This window comes from Tachyglossus aculeatus, chromosome 12 (assembly GCF_015852505.1).
Source record: "Tachyglossus aculeatus isolate mTacAcu1 chromosome 12, mTacAcu1.pri, whole genome shotgun sequence".
Lineage (NCBI taxonomy): Eukaryota > Metazoa > Chordata > Mammalia > Monotremata > Tachyglossidae > Tachyglossus > Tachyglossus aculeatus.
In genome coordinates this window covers 859218-879904 of record NC_052077.1, presented here as the reverse complement: position 1 = coordinate 879904, position 20687 = coordinate 859218, and the positions used below count along the sequence as shown (strand labels likewise).

The window sequence follows — 20687 nt, the reverse complement described above, 5'->3', positions numbered from 1 at the left end:
CCTGTCTACTAATGGCATTGCACAATGCCCTGAACACGGTAGACGTTTGGTGAATATTTTTATTTGATCTGACACGAACTGTGGACAGATAAGTCTTCTGATATCTATCTAGATCAGGAGGAGTTGAGGAGAGATTTACTTTGCCAGAACTGTCAGCTGAACGTTCGGGCAATCAGGCTTCTTCGTGGGATAAGGTGTCAATCAACAGTATTGAGCGCTTACTATGTGCCAGGCACTATATTAAGTGCTGGGATGGATACAAGCAAATTGTGTTGGACACAGTCCCTTGCCCCACGTGGGGCTCACAATCTCAATCCCCATTTAACAGATGAGGTAAAAGGCACAGAGAAGTTAAGTGATTTGCCCAAGGTCACACAGCATAAAAGTGGCAGAACTGGGATTGGAACCCATGACCTTCTGCATCCCAGGCCTGTAGTCTATCCACTACGCCACTGAGTTGAAAGACACACTCCCTGCCCAGTAGTGTACAGTCTACTGGGGAATTGCTTCATAAAAAACCTGTTGTCAACTTGTTCATTTATCTCCACTTCAATCGACCGTTTATATTCCCCCACATTTCAAATGCTTATATGAGTCATGTTCTGAGCCAATACCATGATCAGTGACACGTTTACCCTGCCCCATTTCCCATTTAGCATTGATGGAGCCCCATAAAGTGAGAAAGGAGCTTAGTAATGGGACAGCAGTCTTAGTTGATGCAAAAAAGGGAGGACTGGTTTGTGCCCAGTTTTATGATTGGGTATGTTTCCTGATCTTTCTCCAGATACCTGGCTCCAGCCCTTCTTTCCCATCCCTTGGGGTTGGTTTTGACCTAAAACCATCTCTGGGCAATTGCAGGCCCTGTCCATGTTATTGGGGCTCTAGCTGTTGCTCCATCATTCCCATGCTGTGGGTAGTACTCGAACACAACAACTTCCACTAATCCCCCCACCACCTCTGCTTTACCTCTCTCGCAAACCCCCTTCTGCTCCCCCTTTACTGCCAGGTGAGGTAACTGAGGTACAGAGAAGTTAAGTGACTTAGCTGTGTGACTTTGGGCAAGTCACTTAACTTCTCTGTGCCTCTGTTACCTCATCTGTAAAATGGGGATTAAGACTGTGAGCCCCCCGTGGGACAACCTGATCACCTTGTAACCTCCCCAGTGCTTAGAACAGTGCTTTGCACATAGTAAGTACTAATAAATGTCATTATTATTATTATTATTATTATTATTAATATTATTATTATTACCTAGAGGAGGAACCTAAGAAAACCTTCAAATACACCTGGAATATGGAAGCCAAGGGTACCTATCACTGCTGTTTAAATCAGAGATGCAAAGCCCATTTCTTTAGCCAAAGGTGCTCTGTTGATGCTGAACTGAAGTCTAGGAGCAGAGCAAAGTAGTTCTCTAAGGATGCTATAAATCCCATATCTGTAAGAAGCAGTGGTACATACAAGAAGCAGTATGGTCTAATGGATACAGCACAGGCCTGGGAGTCAGAAGGTCATGAATTCTAATCCCAACTCTGTTACTTGTCTGCTGTGTGACCCTGGGCAAGTCACTTCACTTCTCTGTGCCTCAGTCTCACTCATTTGTAAAACAGGGATTAAAACTGGGAGCCCATTGTGGGACAGGGACTGTGTCCAACCTGATTACCTTTTATCTACCCCAGGAATTTTTTCTGGCACATAGTAAGAGCTTAGCAAATACCATAAGTATTATTATTATTGCTATTAAAACAGTATGCTGAACAGGAAAGTCAAGACAAAGATCAGCATTCATTTGTTGGTGTCTCAACTTTAAAATACATTTTTCGATTTGCTGACAAACAAGGTCATTCTAACCTGGTATTATACCTCTAGAAATTAAATGTTTGCCTCTTCGGTTTCTTCTTCTGTATTGCCATAAAATTGGGTGCTAAAATCTATCATGCCTATCACATGTTTTCTAGGCACGCATGAGAGCATTTTCAGAATTTTCTAAGAGAAGCAACAGTGTCTGTGGAGAATTGGAACATGAGCTGAAAATCCTGAAAGAGAAGAATGAGGAGATACTTAAGGAGCTAAATAACTTTAAGGCACACTTAGCCCCCGGAAGTAATTGCGGCTCCCATATTTAAAAGAAACCACGGAGAGAGTAACATCTTGAGAGTCACTGATCCATCCCTGGAGGTATACATTTTCACTTAATATTTTTCTGCAATTCGGCACATGGAGCAGTAAGTCTCAACATGATATTCAAATGTTTCTTGATTTTTTTTATTTTATTATAGTCCATTTGTGTGTGTTGTACATTGTATAAATGTCAATAGCTTTTATTACTTCATTTTTTTTTCCAAACCTGGTTATGAAAGAGGAAAGGAAACACTCTAATATAATTGTATAGGGCATTTGACCCTCCTGCCAAGGGACAAGCTATTCCTCAAACCCCAGTCCCCTGGCCTCTCCCATCTCTGGTCCCTAATGACAAGGCTACCTAATTTATTGAGAAAATTTGAAAATGTCAGGTGTGATCTCCCTAAAACCTCTGCCCTTTCTTCAATTCTCCCATCTTTCATGGCAGTATCTCAAGAGATCTCGTGCCTTCTCTCAAAATCTACCCCTCTCCACCAGCACATCTGACCCCATCCCTTCACAACTTATTCATTCAATTGTATTTATTGAGCACTTACTGTGTGCAGAGCACTGTACTAAGCGCTTGAAAAGTACAATTCAGAAACAGAGACAATCCCTACGCAAAAAATGGGCTATCAAAACACTTGCTCCTTCTCCTTTTCTTCCCTCCCTGTCCTCCATCTTCACCTGTTGGCTTTCCGATAGCTTCTTCGGCACTCCTTTCAAACATGTCCATGTCTTCCCTTTCCTACAAAAAAAATACCCCTTCCTTGACCTCACAACTCCCTCCTGTTGTCACCCGATCTCTTTACTATCATGCCTCTCCAAATTCCTCGAGCAAGTTGTCTACACCCACTGTCTCCAGTTCCTCTCACCCAATTCTCTCCTTGACCCCCTCTGATCTGGCTTCCATCCCCTCTTCAAAGGTCACAAATGATCTCTTTCTTGCCATTTCCAACAGCCTCTACTCCATCCTAATCCTCCTCAGCCTCTCAGCTGTCTTTATCACTGTTGAACATCCCCTTCTCTTGGAAACATTATTCAACCTCAACTCACAGACATTCTTCTATCTCTGGCCACTCATTCTTAGTCTCTTTCATGACCTCCTTCTCTGCCTCCCACCCCCTAACTAAGGGTGTCCCTCAAGGTTCAGTTCTGGGTCCCCTTCTATTTCTCCATCTACACCCACTCCGTTTCAGAACTGATTCATGCACATGGCTTCATCAACCACCTCTATGCAGATGATTCCCAAATCTACATCTCCAACCTTCATCGCTCTCCTTCTCTGCAGTCTCGCACTTCCTCCTTTCAGGGCATCACTACTTTGATATCCTTCTGTCACCTCAAACCTAACATGTCTAAAACAGAACTCCTTATCGTCCCACTCAAATCCTGTCTTTCCACATCACTGTAGACAGCACCAACATCCTTAATGTCTCAGAAGCCTGTAATGTTGGCACTAGCCCTTGATTCCTCTCTCTTATTCAACACACATATTCAATCTGTCTCAAAATCCTGTTTGTTCAATCTTTACAACATAGCTAAACTCTGCCCTTCCCTCTCCATCCAAACTGTTACCACATTAATCCAATCACTTAATCCAATCCAAGCACTTAATTCAATCCAAACCACTATCCCTATCCCACCTTGATTACTGAATCATCCTCCTTGCTGACTTCCCTGCCTTCTGTCTCTCCCCACTCTAGCCCATACTTCATTCTGCTGCCAGGGATCATTTTTCTACAAAAATGTTTCAATCCACATTTCTCCATTCCTCAAGAACCGCCAGTGCTGCCCACCCACTTCTGTATCAAACAGAATCTTGTTACCCTTAGTTTTAAAGCACTTGATCACCTTGCCCCCTCCTTCCTTACCTCAGTGTTCTCCAACTACAACCCAGCTCATACACTTCGCTCCTCTAATGCCAGCCTACTCACTTTACCTCGATCTCATCTATCTCCCAAGCCAACTTCTCTCCCATGTCCTGCCTCTGGCCTGGAATGCTCCCCTTAATCTCACCCAACAGATAATTACTCTTCCTGCCTTCAAAACCTCCTTCATCTCCTTCAAGAGGCCTTCCCTGACTAAGCCCTCTTTTTCTTTTCTTCCACTCTCTTCTGTATCACCCTGATTTTCTCCCTTTTATTCATCTCCTCTCCCAGTTCCACAGTAATTATGTACAAATCTGTAATTTATTCGTGTATATCAACATCTGTCTCCTGCTCTGGACTGTAAGCTCATTGTGGGCAGGGTATGTGTCTGCTATATTGTACTCTTCCAAGTGCTCTGCACACAGTAAACAGTCAGTAAATCAATTGGTTAATTAATTGAATGAGAAGTAGGGAGAGGAAATCATGTATGTGAACCAGATAGAGAGAATTTAGGCTGGAAATACGTTTTTCTGAAAACAAGTAGCTCATCTCCCTCCTACCATTCCTTTCCAAACTGCTTAAGTAGTCTACAACCACTGTCTCCACTTCCTCTCCTTGACCCCCTGCAATTTGGCTGCTGCCCTCTTCACTCCACAGACACTGCCCTCTCAAAGGTCAAAAGTGATCTCCTTCTTGCCAAATCCAATGGGTTCTACTCCATTCTAATGGTCCCCGACTTCTCAACTGCCTTTGACACTGTACCACCCCTTTCTCCTGAAAATACTGGCCTCTCTTGCCGCTCTTTTTTTTTTGTTGTTGTTATTTTGTATGTACTTATTATATGCCAGTAACTGTACTAATTGCTAGGGCAGATGCAAGACAATCAGTTTGGACACAGTCTCTGTCCCATTTATGACTCCCAGTCTTAATTCCCATTTTAAAGATGAGGTAACTGAGGTACAGAGAAGTTAAGTGACTTGCCCAAGGTTACACAGCAGTCAGATGGTTAAGCCAGGATTAGAATCCAGATCCTTTGACCCCTCCCAGGCTTGTTTTCCTTCCACTAGGCCACACTGCTTCTCAATCTCAGTCTTTTTTCTCCAGACTTTTCTTCTGCCTCCTACCCTCTAGCTGTGGGGTCCCTCGAGGTTCAGTTCTGGGTCTCCTATTCTCCATTTACACTAACTCCCTTGGACAACTTATTTTCTCCCATGGCTTCAACTACCACCTCTATATGGATGATTCCAAAATCTAATCTACCTCTCTAACCCTGATCTCCTTCCTTCTCTCCTGCCTGGTGTTGATAATAATAATAATAATAATAATAATAATGGCATTTGTTAAGTGCTTACTGTGTGCCAGGCACTGTACTAAGCACTGGGGTGAATACAAGCAAATCAGGTTGGACATAGTCCCTGTCCCACGTAGGGTTAAGAGTCTCAATCCCTATTTTACAGAAGAGGTAGCTGAGGCCAGAGAAGTGAAGCAATTTGCCCAAGGCCACACAGCATACAAGTGGCAGAGCCAGGATTAGCACCCATGACCTTCTTACTCCCAGGCCCAGGCTCAATCCACTACACCATGCTGCTGCTTTTCTCCTGCCTTCAAGACATCTCTATTTGCATGTTCCGTTAACACATCACACTTAATATGTCCAAAACAGAATTTATCACCTTTCCTTCAAAGCCTCATTCAAAGTACATCTCCAAGAGACCTTCCCACGGGGAACATGTCCTCCAACTTTGTATATTGTACTCTTCCAAGCGCTTAGTACTCTGCACACAGTAAGAGCTCAATAAATGCGATTGATCGATTCACGGAATATATTTGGTTTTTTCATTAGTGATGAGTGAGAGAGTCAGGCTTTGCAAATCATATTTATTGAGCACTTACTGTGCGCAGAACACTGTATTAAGCGCTTGGGAGAGTACAATACAACAGTAAACAGACACATCCCCTGCCCACAATGAGCTTACAGTCTAGAGGCTTTTTCTTAACTAAAGTGAAAAATAACTGTCACAGAAAAAGAGAACTAGGTCCATCTAGATGATCTCTGAGCTATTCTTAAAACACTGGAATAAGCATGGACATTATCAAGTAATGTGAAAGATGAAGAAAGCTATTAAAGCTCTGAAGTGGGAAATGCAGTTGCTTCATCAGGACTGGCCACTAATTAGCAAATGCTCTTGGAATAAAAGTCATCAGTGAGAATGAGGGGCAGCTTGTCCAAGGTGCAGATACATTCTCTCTGTCCTCTTGAACATCATCCGAAGGTTTTCAGATTCCCTTTGGTTGCTCCTACCCAACTGGAGAATGTTAACAGAACTCAGTGGAGCTGATATACAAGTCAGAAATGTTTTTAACAATCCATTGTGGCCCTAATGGTCATTTTGCCACATAATTCATCAGAGGTTCATATTGTTCTAATTCACTGTTCACATGAATGTCTTTAAATAGAAAATTCAAGAGATGGAAGTGGGATTGTGTCAAGCCAAGGGAAATGCTAAACATAAAGAAGCAGAAGTCATTCTGTTGCACCAAGAGCTTGAAACGGCTAAGCAGACACTCTCTGAATTTCAGGTCAAAACTCAAGAGCAGGCTAAGAGTCTGGATAGTGCCCATGCCGAGATGGAGATCCTCCAGGTGTGTTTTCCCAGGCACGAGGAGAGATGGTTGGCAGCTTTCTGCAAACCAGGACTCCTTGTTGCTCGTCTATGTTTCCCTTAGCTACCAATTGGCTCTGCACGGTTTAGCAACAAGAAAGGCACGGCCTCCCCTTTGCTCTCCATAACCGATGCTAGGAGAGATGGGCCCAGCTTGCTCTGAGGAGGTGGCTGACTTCCTCTTTCCTATTGAAAGTCTGCTCCTGTTGCACAGTTTTGCACTTTCAATTGATCAGCCGTGCGTATTGAGTGTTTACTCTGGGCAGAGCACTGTGCCAAGTGCTTGGGAAGGAACAGTATAACAGAGTTGGTAGATAGGTTCCCTGCCCACAAGGAACGAACTCCTCAACAGTAAATTGAGCTGGTTGAGTAATGATCTCCTCCATGCCCTTCCTCTTGATTTTGGTTTGGATTTAATCCTGGAGCAAACACAAGATTTGGTGCAACCAGCAGGATTGAGCAGAAACCCAAATGACCCCTCCTTTTTCCAAGTTCACCTCTTTTTTTTTTTCCTCCCTTCTATGTAAAAATCATTTTAGGCAAAAGTGGCCAGGGGTGCTGAGCCATACAAAGAAGAACTCGGGGACCTCAAAACAAAGTTGGTGAAAGTGGATATGGAGATGATGAAACAATCAAAGCAATTTGAAAAAAGGTAGATTTTCAAGGTTCATCTGGCAAGCATGGGAGCCTGGGAAACAGCATGGCCTAATGTATAAAGCACAGGCCTGGGAGTCAGAAGGACCTGGCTACTAATTCCAGCTCTACCATATAGCTGCTCTGTCACATTGGGCAAGTCATTTACCTTCTCTGCCTCAGTTACCTCAGAGAAGCAGCATGGCTTATTGGATAGAGCATGTGCCTGGAGTCAGAAGGACCTGAGTTCTAATGCCGGCTCCACCACATGACTGCTGTATGACCTTGGACAAGTCATTTAACTTCTTTGAGCCTCAGTTACCTCATTTGTCCAATGTCAGACAGGGACAGTGTCCAACCTGATTAACTTGTATCTACCCCAGTGTTTAGAACAGTGCTTGACATGTAGTAAGCACTTACATATTATTATTATTATTAATTAACTGGATCAGTTTTAGTGGGAGCCATTGCAACCAATTCCTCATGCACGAAAGAGAAAAACTCACTGGTTTAATTTGAAACTGAAATTTGAGGCGAGCTGATGTGCAACCTCTTATACCATAGAAATTCAATCGTATTCCGTTTATTCAATCATATTTATTGAGCACTTACTGTGTACAAAGCAAAGAAATGGCTGTGGGCTTGTAAATTACATGTTAAGCCTTCATTAATTCGTTTAGCAGAGATTTTTTAAAGAAGAAACCTGAATAAATGTTTAAACCACTTGTAAAAAAAAAAAACACTGGGTGTGGGGTACCCTGCCTCTGTAAGCAAGCTGAAGAAAGCCCTGAAATTTTGCTTTTGCATTAAGAAAAAGGCTCTGCAAATACTAATACTGAGAGCAATGAGAAATGGATGGTGGTTCTTGCAATCCTCATCTCTTTCCTAATCTTTATTTTTTATGGTATTACTAAAGCATTTATTATGTCAAACACTCTTCTGAGCATTGGAGTAGATATATGTTAATTATGTAGGAAACAGTCCTGTCTTGGGACTGTCTTTGGATAAAATGTCTCCCTACCTATTTTTCCAGCTGATTTCTTGGTGACCAGGGTCTGTGCCTGGGAAGTAATTTTTGAACAGTGCCTTTATAAATGTGATCTTGATAAATGTTTATAGATTCCGGTTACCCTACCTTTCAGACCATGATGCATATTGTTTTTGAGGAAAATAGGAAAGAAATATTCCTGCATTCAGTGGTCATGGCCAGTGATGACAATTTTTCATTTGGAGAGTTGGGTTGGGAAGGGGGCAGGGTTTTTAGGGGTAAGGAGAACTGAAAGGAGCCAGACTTCAAATTGCTAGAAGGCCCAAAAGCCACCATCATTTGCTCCTCTCAGATCTCTGAAGGAAACCCAAGAGTTTCCCACTGAGAAGTTAAGGGGATTATCACCTCCCCACATCCTCGACTGAGCACTACTGGTCACTGCTGGCCTTACCTTCAAAGGCATGAGCTGACTTTAAAAGCTACCAGAGCGGAGAAAGGCCGCAAGCCAAATAGAGTCTCCAGTGTTTCTGGACCACCGTGCTTAGCATGCAGCTCTGAAGCACCATGGTGCTCACCAAGGTTTTGAAACAAACCTGTCAGCAAAGATTTCTGAATCTCAGTGGGTTATCTGCTGAAGTTGATAATCGATCACCTTGTGACTCTCCATGTGGAATTGTGTGTGTTTCTAATCAGGCCTATGCCCAGTGAGTGTTAAATAGTAGCTGTGTACAAATATACTCAGTTGACCAGGCTTTCTTCATGCGGGCTGGGTGCAGATATATAAGGTAACTGATAGTGGCTGTGTACAAATATACTCAATTGACCAGGCTTTCTAATGAGGGCCAGGTGCAGACATATGAGGTAACTGCTCTAAACTCACTCTAGTTCAGTCAACTGTTTGCCCTCAGGAAGTTGCTGGACCCATCTATCGCTGGTCTCTGAACTGGGTTTTAATCAACAAACAGAATTCTGAATGGGTCAAAGTTAACATAAGCATCTAAAATAAAATTAGTAGGGCTTCAGAACACTTCAAAAGACTTTTCAACTGACCCTTAGTGATTGTGTTAATATTAAGAACATCAAAATTCCACATAAAAGTAACCATATCTAATGAGTAGCACAAATTGTTCAAAGAGGTACCATGCAAATTAAAACTGTTAGAATGTTAACAGCACAGTTAGCTCGAGAATTTTGGTACTGATATTACAGGAATGAGAAGAATGTGATGAATGATCATAATGATGAATAATAATTAATTGATCCTTCTGACTTTCTCAGCTGAAGGAAGGTCTTTTTTTTTAATTTAGCCAAATTCTTTTCTACTTTCTTCAAGAGAACTGAAAAATAACTTGATTTTCTTTATGGTTTTTTTTGAAATCAGACTTGACAACACAAAAGCCATAATTAAACATCAGGAAGAGGTTATAAGGAAATTAAGGGAAGATCTTCGAAGAGCTCACCAAGATCATGACACCAAAAGTAAGTTCAGGGTGCAAAGATGCCATTGTCATTTCTATTAATCATTTTCTAGCTTCTGGTTGTTTTATCTTATTCATCAATTGCAAGAAGGGGCTGTAAAGTGAGAGAGATCATAATTTCTAGACTGTGTCCATTGTTGAGTAGGGATTATGGCTATCTGTTGCCAAATTGTACTTTCCAAGCACTTAGTACAATGCTCTGCACACAGGTAGCGCTCAATAAATACAATCGAATGAAAGAATGAATGAATTACTCCATGTTATCATCTGGCGGGGGGAGTGGTCACTGAAAAGTTGGACGTTGTTTACAGGCTGAGGTTAAAGCATTCTTTCCGATTGCTTTTAGTCTGGACCACAGTGTATAATAAATATCCAATGGAAATCTTTCCATCCTTCTTCCATTCCCCATTCCCTTTCTTTCCTCCATGATTAGGTGACCAAAAGACCCCCCTGGCCATGGGTACAGAATAATAATTCATTCAATCAGTGGTATTTATTAAGTGCTTTTTATGTGAAGAGCACTGTACTGAACACTTGGGAGTTCATTCAATTGTATTTATTGAGTGCTTACAGTTTGCAAAGCACTGTACTAAGTGTTTGGGAGAGTACAATATAACAACAAACAGACACATTCCTGCCCACAACAAGTTCACAGTCTCAAGTGGGGGAGACAGACATCAATACAAATAAATAAAATTACAGATAGGTACATAAATCCTTTGGGATTGGGAGTGGGGAAAAGCAAAAGGAGCAAGTCAGGGCAATGCAGAAGGGAGTGGGAGATGAGGAAAAGTGGGGCTTAGTCTGGGAAGGCCTCTTGGAGGAGATGTGCCTTCAGTAAGGCTTTGAAGAGGGGGAAATTGGTTGTCTGTCGAATTAGAGAAGAGAGGATTTTCCAGGCCAGAGGCAGGGCATGGGCTAGGGGTCGGCGAAGAGACAGGTGAGATCAAGGCACAATGAGAAGGTTAGCAACAGAGGAGTGAAGTGTTTGGGTGGGGCTGTAGAAGGAGAGAAGCGAGGTGAGGGAGTAGGGGACAAGGTGATGGAGTGTTTTAAAGCCAATAGAGAGGAGCTGCTGTTTGATATGGAGGTGGGTGGGCAGCCATCGGAGTCTCCTGAGGAGCAGAGTGATGTGTCCTGAACATTTTTATAGAAAAATGGTCGAGGCAGCAGAGTGAAGTATGGACTGTAGTAGGGAAAGACAAGAGGCTGGGAGGTCAGCAAGGAAGGCTGATGCAGTAATCCAGGTGGGATAGGATGAATGACAGTCTAGAAGGGGAGACAGACATTAATATAAATGAATATATAAAATAAATTACAAATATATACATTTGAGAAGCAGCGTGGCTCAGTGGAAGGAGCACGGGCTTGGGAGTTAGAGGTCATGGGTTTTAATCCCAGCTCCCCCACTTATTGGCTGTGTGACTTTGGCCAAGTCGCTTAACTTCTCTGTGCCTGTTACCTCATCTATAAAATGGGGATTAAGATTGTGAGCCCCACATGGGACAACCAGGGCTTAGAACAGTGCTTTGCACATAGTAAGCGCTTAACAAATACCATCATTATTATTATATGAGCTGTGGGGATGGGAGGGAGGGTGAGTGAAGGAATAAGTAAGAGCGATGCAGAAGGGAGTGGGAGAAGAGGAAAGGAGGGCTCTGTCAGGAAGGCTTCTTGGAGGAGATGTGCCTTCAATAAGGTTTTTTAGTGGGGAAGAGTCTAAAATGAGGAGGGAGGGCGTTCCAGGCCAGAGATAGGATGTGGACGAGGGGCTGGCGGCGAGATAGATGAGATTGAGGTTTCAGTGAGAAAGTTAGCATTAGAGGAATAAAGTGTGTGGGCTGGGTTGTAGTAGGAGAGTAGTGAGGTAGGATGGGGCAAGGTGATTAAGTGCTTTAAAGCCAATGGTGAGGAGTTTTTCTTTGCGGAGGTGGATGGACAACCACTGGAGTTTCTTGAGGAGTGGGGAAACATGTTCTGAACTTTTTTGAAAGAAAATGATTAGGCAACAGAATGGAGTTTGGAGTCGAGTGGGGAAAGATAGGAGGCAGGAAGGTCAGCAAGGAGGCTGATACAATAATACAGGCAGGATAGTGTATGTGCTTGTATTATTGTGGTGGCAGTTTGGACGGAGAGGAAGGGGTGGATTTTGGCAATGTTGTGAAGGTAGAACCGACAGGATTTAGTGATGGCTTGAATATTTGGGTGGAACGAGAGAGGAGTCAAGGATAATACCAAGGTTACAGGCTTGTGAGACAGGTAGGATGGCGGTGCCATCAACAAGTAATGAGAAAGTGAGCAGGAGGAGAGAATTTGAGTGGGAAGATAAAAAGTTCACTTTTAGCCATATTAAATTTGAATCGACAGGAGGACATCCAAGTAAAGTTGTCTTGAATGCAGGAATGCAGAGAGGGATAGAGATCAGGGCTGGACTTGTAGATTTGGGTGTCATCAGCATAGAGATGATAGTTGAAGACGTGTGAGCTTCAACACCCAAGGGAGTGGGTGTAGATGGAGAAAATAAGGGCATCCAGAACTGAACCTTGAGGGACACCCACAGTTGGAATGGGAAGTAGAGGAGGAGCCCATGAAAGAGACTGAGAGTGAGTGGCCAGAGAGATAGGAGGAGAACCAGGAGAGGAGAGCTGAAAGGTCAAGGAGGATTAACATGGAATAAAGGCCATTGGGTTTGGCGAGGAGGAGATCATTGGTGACCTTTGAGAAGGTGGTTTCTGTGGAGTGAAGAGGACAGAAGCCAGATTGGAGGAGGTCAAGGAGAGAATTGGAGAAGTGGAAGTACATAGTTTGCTCAAGGATTTTGGAGAGGAATGGTAGGAGGGAGATGGGGCGATAACTAGAGGGAGCTGTGGGATCAAAGGAGGATTTTTTTAAGGGGAGATGAGCATGTTTAAAAGCAGAGGGGAAGAAGCCATTGCAGAGTGAACAGTTGAAGATGGCAGGAAGAAGGGAAGGAGCAAGTGTTTTGATGAGGTGTTTGATGACTGTACAGTATAACAGAGTTGGTAGACATGTTCCCTTCCCACAACAATAATTGTGGTATTTATTAAGTGCTTACTATGTGCCACGCACAATACTTAGCGCTGGAATTGATACAGCATAAGCAGGTAGTACACAGTCCCTGATTCTCATGGGGCTTGTGGTGTCTAGGTAGGCGGGAGAACAGGTATGGAATTCTCATTTTACATATGAGAAACTGGAGGCATAGGGAAGTTAAATGCCTTGCCCATCATGAACTCACAGCAGACAAGTGACGGAGCCAGGAATAGAACCCAGGTTCTGCACCTCCATTCAATTGTATTTATTGAGCACTTATTGTGTGCAGAACACTGTACTAAGCGCTTGGGAGAGTACCATTCAACAGTAAACAGGCACATTTTCTGCCCACAACAAGCTTATAGTCTAGAAGTAGGGGGAGACAAAATTAATATAAGTAAATGAATTGCAGATTTGTACACAAGTGCTATGGGACTGGGGTCAGGGGAGACAAAGGGAGCAAGTCAGTGTGATGAAGAAGGGAGTGGGAGAAGAGGTAAGGGGGGCTTAGGGAAGGCTTTGTGGAGATGTGCATTCAAAAAGGCATTGAAGAGGGGGAGAGTAATTGTCTGTCAGATTTGAGGAGGGAGGTTGTTCCAGGCCAGAGGCAGGACGTGAGCTAGTGGTCAGTGGTGCAATAGATGAGATTGAGGTATGCTGAGAAGGTTAGTATAAGAAGTGTTCCTGCTGGGCTGTAGAAGGAGAGTAGCGAGATGAGGTATGAGGGGGCAAGTGGAGGAGTTTTTGTTTGATGTGGACATGGATGGGCAATCACTGGAGTTTCTTGAAGAGTGGGGAAACAAGTCTTGAATGTTTTTGTAGAAAAGTGATCCAGGCAGCAGAGTGAAGTATGGACTGGAGTGGGGAGAGATAGGAGGCTGGGAGGTCAGCAAGGAGGTTGAGCAGTAATCCAGGTGGGATAGGATGAAGCAGTTTGGATGAACAGGATAAGGTGGATTTTAATGGTGCTGTGAAGGTGGTACTGGCAGGATGTAGTGATGGATTGAATGTGCTAAGTACAGTGCTCTGCACACAGTAAACGCTAAATAAATATGATTGAATGAATGAGAGAGAGGAGTCAAAGATAATGCCAAGGTTACAGGCTGGGAGACAGGAAGGATGGTGGTGCCATCTACAGTGAGGGGAAAGTGAGGGGGAGGATAGGCTTTGGGTGGGAAGATAAGGAGTTCTGCTTTGGATATGTTAAGCTTGAGGTGATTGGAGGACAACCAGATAGAAATGTCTTGAAGGCATGAGGAAATTCTGAGAGGGAGAGAGATCAGGGAAGGAGGTGTATATTTGGGTATTATCCGCACAGAGGTGGTAGTTGAAGCCATGGCAGCGAATTTCTCCAAGGGAGTGGGTGTAGAAGGGGAATAGAAGAGGACTGAGAACTGAACCTTGTGGGACCCCCACAGTTAGGGAATAGGAGACAGAGGAGGAGCCCATGAAAGAGACTTAGAAGGAGCAGCCAGAGAGATAAGAGGAGAATCAGGAGAGGACAATGTCAGTGAAGCCAAGGTTGGATAATGTTTCTAGGAGAAGAGGGTGGTCAACAGTGTGGGGTAGCTAAGACATCAAGGCGGATTAAGATGGAGCAGAGGCCATTGGGTTTGGCAAGAAGGAGATCATTGGTGACCATTGAAAGGGGAGTTTCTGGAGTGAAGAGGGTGGAAGCCAGATTGGAGGGGGGTCAAGGAGAATTGGAGGAGAGGAATTTGAGACAGCAGGTGTAGACAACTTGTTCAAGGTGTTTGGAGAGGAAAGATAGGAGGGAGATGGGGCAATAGCTGGACAGAGCCATGGCGTCAAGGGAGGGTTTTTTTTTTTTAGGGTGGGCAGACATGAACATGTTTGAAAACAGTGGGGAAAAAGCTTTGGAGAGTGAACAGTTGAAGCAGCATGGCTTAATGGAAAGAGCACAGGCCTGGGAGTGAGGAGGTCATGTGTTATAATCCCAGCTCTGCCACTTGTCTGCTGTGTGACCTTGGGCAGGTCACTTCACTTCTCTGGGCCTCAGTTCCCTCATCTACAAAATGGGGATTGAGACTGTGAGCTCCATATAGGACAGGGACTGTGTCCAACCTAATCCCTTGTATCTACCCCAGTGCTTAGAACAGTGTTTGGCACATAGTAAGAACTTAACAAATATTATTATTATTATTAGGATCCATTTTCTGTCCGGGCCTCTCACTAACTCAGCCTGTCCCAGGTCTGATAGGTCTTTGGCCAATAAGGAATTGGACACAAAGATTACTTTTGATCTTTGGGCCCCTGATTGTTTCTGAAGATAATAATAATAATAATATCGATGATAATAACGATAATTGTGGTATTTGTTAAGCACTTACTGTGTGCCAGGCACTGTACTAAGTGCTGGGGTGGATACAAGCAAATCGAGTTGGATGCAGTCCCTGTCCCACATGGGGCTCACAGTCTCAATTCCCATTTTCCAGATGAGGGAACTGAGGCCCAGAGAAGTAAAGTGACTTGCCCAAGGTCACACAGCAGACAAGTGACAGAGGCGGGATCCAAAACCTTCCAAAGCACAAGTCCCTTCCTTTCATTTCACAGGACACATCAGGTAGTGGGAACATAAGGTTTAATAAACTGCCCAAAATGTTAAAAAAAAACTTCTTTATAGCTCTGAAACATTTCTTGTGAAAACCATTTCTTTATGTGTTGAATCTCCTGGAACATGTAAAACCATCTTTGATTCAGACTTGAATTTGCTTTTGCTCCCTCAGTCACATCCAAGCAGAGCCCTCCTCCGTCTTCTCAGGTCCCAATCACCTGTGGGGGTGGAAGCGGCATTGTGCAGAGCACCAAAGCTCTCATTTTAAAATCGGAACACATCCGGATGGTCAGAGAACTTTCACAACTAACGCAGCAAAATGAGCAACTCATCAAGGAGCAAGAGAAGCTGAAGAGGTGAGGATTTTCCCAGTTGGGGTGGAGACCGTTTCCATCTCTGAGGTGGCCTCCGATCTGATTTCTCACCCCCGAGGTTGTCAGCTGCATCCCATTTCAGCCAGTTCTTAAATTTAGAAACATGGGGGCTTCCTGAGAACCAATCAATTGATATTGGTATTTATTGAGCACTTAACTGTGTGCAGAGCACTGTACTAAGTGCTTTGGGGAGTACAGTACAACAAGACTGGAAGACACATTCCCTGCCCATAAGGAGCTTACCATCTAGAGTCTGAGAACTGTTTTAAGTCCATACACTGCCAGTCAGGGACATTTTCCTCTAAGGATAGTAATAATTATTATTATGGTATTTAAGTGCTTACTATGAAACCAGGCACTGTACTAAGCCCTGGGATGCATATAAGCAAATTGAGTTGGACATAGTCCCTGTCCTATGTGGGGTTCACAGTCTCAATCCCCATTTTACAGGTGAGATAACTGAAACCCAGAGAAGTGAAGTGACTTGCCCAAGGTCACACAGTAGACAAGTGGTGGAGCTGGGATTAGAGTCCATGACCTTCTGACTCCCAGGCCTGTGCTTTATCTACTACACCATGCTGCTTCTCTTGGCGTAGAGAAGTGTGACTGTTTATACACAATCATTATAGATGAGAAATATAGCCAGACATATATAATACATGGCATTTATTGATTGCTAGCTAAGTGCACAGCACTGTACTAAGTGCATGGGAGACTATAACATATAGTAATCATAGTATTTCTGATCTTATTTACACCCTCCTTAGTCCTCAATGTATATATGAGTACCCAATCACTTTGACCGTTTTAGTTGTAAATATTTTTATGTTGATCTCTCCTGTTAAGGAGGAAAATAATGTAGGGAGATGAGAAGTTAGTGAGGATATTTCACAAAAAATGGACCCATTGGTGGATCTGATTGGGTGTGCTTCCTCTTTAAGCTTCATCCCCTTCTCACCCACAACGCAACTCCCCTGCTCAGCACCTCTTTCTCTTAAAATTAACCCGCTTATACCCAATCAAGATGAACCTTTTCCCCAGCCGCAGACCATCTTCTCACTTCTATTCCTTTCCCTCCACTCCCATCTTCCCCAAGGGCCCACTCAGCCATGAACAATTGTTAAAGCTACATATTGTTTTTTTTAAATACTGGGGAGTAGGAGGCTTGTGGGGCAGGAACTGCACAGGAGCCTGGAAAACAGGGTAACAGTTTGCAGAAAGTACGTAAGACAAGTTTAGAGGGGCTGGAGGGTGGCTTCAGAGTGGGTGGACAGGTCCATCTGATACCTATGATGTATTTTAATACTGGAGGCCATAAATATGCCAGCGCCATAAAGTCAGGCCTAATGCCATCAAAGGCCATAGTGATCATTTGGAAATATTAGTAATTCCATTAGTCAAAATGGAAAATCAAGGACCCCCTGTACCTGCTTCATTTGTGAAACCCTAATTCAGGTTGGCTTAAGTGGAATATGTATGCAGTCATAAATGATGAGCAGGAAAAATAGCGCTAACACACTGTAAAGACCATTTTGAGTAACATGAGGGTGTGTTCACATATTCTTCCCATAATGGCTTTTTCTGAGTTGCAGCCAAAAAAAAATGCTAATGTGTTCAGGACCAAAGAAGTCAGCCCTGGTTTAATGATGAGTTCTAAGACACTCTTACAGTGAAACTGTATTTACTGAATCCAGCTTGACCAGTTTGTCATAAATATCCCACATGCTAACATTGTAATCAAACCGCCAGCCGGAGACAGAAAGGGAGAGAGAAGGATCTTCAGGCTGCTCCCTTTGTATCAATCAATCACTAGTATTCACTGAGCACTTGCTGAGTGCAAAGCACCCTACTAAGCACTTGGGGGAGTAAAATACAACAGAATTGGTAGACATGGTCCTTTCCCATGAAGAGTAGTGAACTCTCCTCCCACTGGGCACCTAGAGACCTGGAGCCTCAACCTTGCCTTGGACATGGTCCTGCAGGGAGAAATGCCTTCCACTGTTGGTGAATAGACAAATAGGTATGGCCATGATTCCCAGCTGCTTGAGGAGCTCCATGTTTCCTTGGTGACTCGTTGGCCACCTTGAGACCACATTTCTCTGTAGTTTGCGTATTTGTTACACCCATCATCTTCATACTCTGCAGAGGAGGATATCTAGGCCATGAAGCAGAGAGAAATGAGTGCCTTTTGGGGCGTTCACCTCCATCCTCAATGGAGCCCAGGAAATGGGATCAGTACATAGTGGGCTCCATTTCGTCACCCACATCAAACTGGAGAAACCTGTCATAGAAAATGAATTACAGGCCAAAATAGGTGTATTCACCCCACCCACCCCCACAAAAAAAGTTACCAGCATTCAGACATATGCTGGATTAGGACGACTCTATGGTAAATCTCAAAGCACTGGTTGAATTTTGGAAAGAATCATGCTTTCACGCATGTTCTTTCTGTCATCTTCATTATCCCTTTGAAATGTTCTTTGTTTACAGCAGGTTGAGAAGAGAAAACTTAGGAAAATGAAATACTCTTAGTAGTAGTGATAGCATGTATCAGCGTGGCTCAGTGGAAAGAGCACGGGCTTTGGAGTCAGAGCTCATGGGTTCAAATTCCGGCTCCACCAGTTGGCAGCTGTGTGACTTTGGGCAAGTCACTTCACTTCTCTGTGCCTCAGTTCCCTCATCTGTAAAATGGGGATTAAGACTGTATCCAACCTGACTAGCCTGTATCTATTTCAGTGCTTAGTATAGGGTCTGACACAGAGTAAGCACTTAACAGTTATCATTAAAAAAAAATTTCTTCCATGCCTGTTTCCTTATGCGTAAAATGGGGATGAAATACATGTTCTGTTTTGGGCTGTCCTTTGTGCAACAAGCGCTGTGTCTGACCTGATTAGTTTGTATCTACCCCAGAGTTTAGTACAGTGCTTGGCACATAGTAAGCACTCAAAAAAATACCACAGTTATTTTTTCTTGTTATTATCTTGTCAAAAGCCTCAGTATTAGTATTTTGGTTTGTCAGTGTGAGAGGATAGATGTTGTTCATTTCAGTCCCAAGAAGTGCTTTTTAATTAGTTCTTTTTTAACTTCTTAGGTTATGAAAGGTTTGAACAGTAAGTCCAACCTGACTATGAAGTATAGATATACTGTGTTTAGTATACTGTGATATAGTATAGATATACTGTGCATTTTAGTAATTTGACATTATATATTCCTGTTTGGTTTTTTTCCTCCTTTAAGTCACAACCTTCATCTGACAAAAGAAGTTAGAAAATGGAAGGATAGAGTTCTTAAAGTGAAAGAAGCCTGCCAAGAAGTCATTCCAGAGGAGCCTCCAAAGTCTCCCAAAGTGACTGAAATCCACTCCCTAAAGAGACCATCTGTTTCTTCTCCACTCAAAGAACTTATTTCAGAAGAGCCTACACTGAAAGATTCACCAAAATCCCGTATTTTGGACATCCAATCAAATTCTTTTTTAGGATCTCGTCCAACTAACTACTTCGATAATTCCAGTTTAGGCCTGCTTCCAGGTATGTTCAGCCCTTCTGGGATGGAGGGGGAAGGGAACCAGCAAGATTGAGGACAGGCAGCAATTGAACTCTGGTTCCCGAGGACGTCTAAAAATTATGAAGGCTGCCTTTGTTGGATCTGCCATATGTTGCTTGGCTGTTTTCACTGTGAATGACAAGCCCATTACAGTTAGTAAATCAGCAGCAGGGGTCAAATAGCTCATCAGTATTGCCCGACAGACTGTAGCCCACTCTTGCAGAGTGAGTGGCCTGTGTCCCCAGGGGCCACAGCTTGCAAGGTGCAGCATTCAGGATCAGGGTGACTCACAAACGAGAGGAGCTCTGGCCAGTACCTCCAGCCAGGGAGCCCCTCTTCAGGCTTCGCCCACAGCCTAGCAGGGGAACACAGGGTTTTTAGATTTCACAGTGCAAGTGAGTCTGCAGTGGCACACCGGCGGGTCTTGGCAACCTGCCTGGACTGTGCAGGTCTCGGACACAGCTGGGATGGAGAGGGTGACATGGAGCTAACTCAGCCACCTTTCAGAGTGGTATCCCCAGGGGCGAGTGGTGATACAATGAACATCATTGTACCCTAGCAGAAATAGCCCAGGGCAGGGAGTCAGGAGGCCTGTGTTCTCATCCCGGCTCTGCCTCCGAGCTGCTGTGTGACCTTGGATAAGTCATTTAACCCTTCCAAGCTTTGGTTCCTTAGCTGTTCACCCCAGTTCTTAGGCAATAAGCTCCAGGTAGGGCAGGGGGACTGTGTTTGATCTCATTATCTATATCTAGCCCTGGGCTTAACATGAGGTTTGGCACAATAAACACTTAATGCCCTAAAAAAAAAGAAAAAAAGAGAAACAGAGGTTGCCAGTTTTCCCTAACAAGCCCCAGTTTAGAGTGTCTCTTCTTAATAGTCTGCATGCCATTGTGGCTTCAGTTTTGAGTAGTTGCGCCTCTCTGGATTACCCACAAGCTCACCCCCTACTCCTTGAGTTTCCCTGCCCTTGGCTCTCCCTTGGCAGAGATCAGATGGGCACCTGGCAGCTGCCCTCTCGCCCTTCACTTAGCCACTGACATTCTTCTTCATTTTTGTGCTTTTAATCCTGGGCTCCAGCAAGATGCACAGAAGGCAAGGAAAGTGACTTAATTATAAATTTCTAGAGTAATTGCATCTATTTTGTAGCCAACCAACAGGGTTAAAGTTAAGGTAAAATTATTTTTCCATACTTGTATTTATTCTTTACTTATATTCATCAGACTTGGTGCTGATTTAGCTGATCTTTGACCAGCAAAGATTATCTCCAACTTCACTCTGTCGCTTACCCCATTAAGAGCATGGGGGTCCAGAAAACTATTAGAAAGTCCATTCTGGGGCAGACCACAGTTTCATCCGGTCCCAGCCAGAATCCCTAACTTTCTCCTCGGGT

At 43.7% G+C, this 20687-nt stretch overlaps 1 protein-coding gene across 1 annotated transcript in view; it reads left to right on the top strand.

Annotated features, from left to right (window-relative positions):
- The window catches only part of CENPE (centromere protein E), a 124747-nt gene that overhangs the window by 103664 nt on the left and 396 nt on the right, over window positions 1-20687 (top strand). The window contains 7 exon segments of the mRNA XM_038755434.1: window positions 1951-2105; window positions 2107-2175; window positions 6447-6632; window positions 7192-7304; window positions 9655-9752; window positions 15553-15736; window positions 18992-19281. Of these exon segments, the coding sequence (XP_038611362.1) occupies window positions 1951-2105; window positions 2107-2175; window positions 6447-6632; window positions 7192-7304; window positions 9655-9752; window positions 15553-15736; window positions 18992-19281 (1095 nt within the window).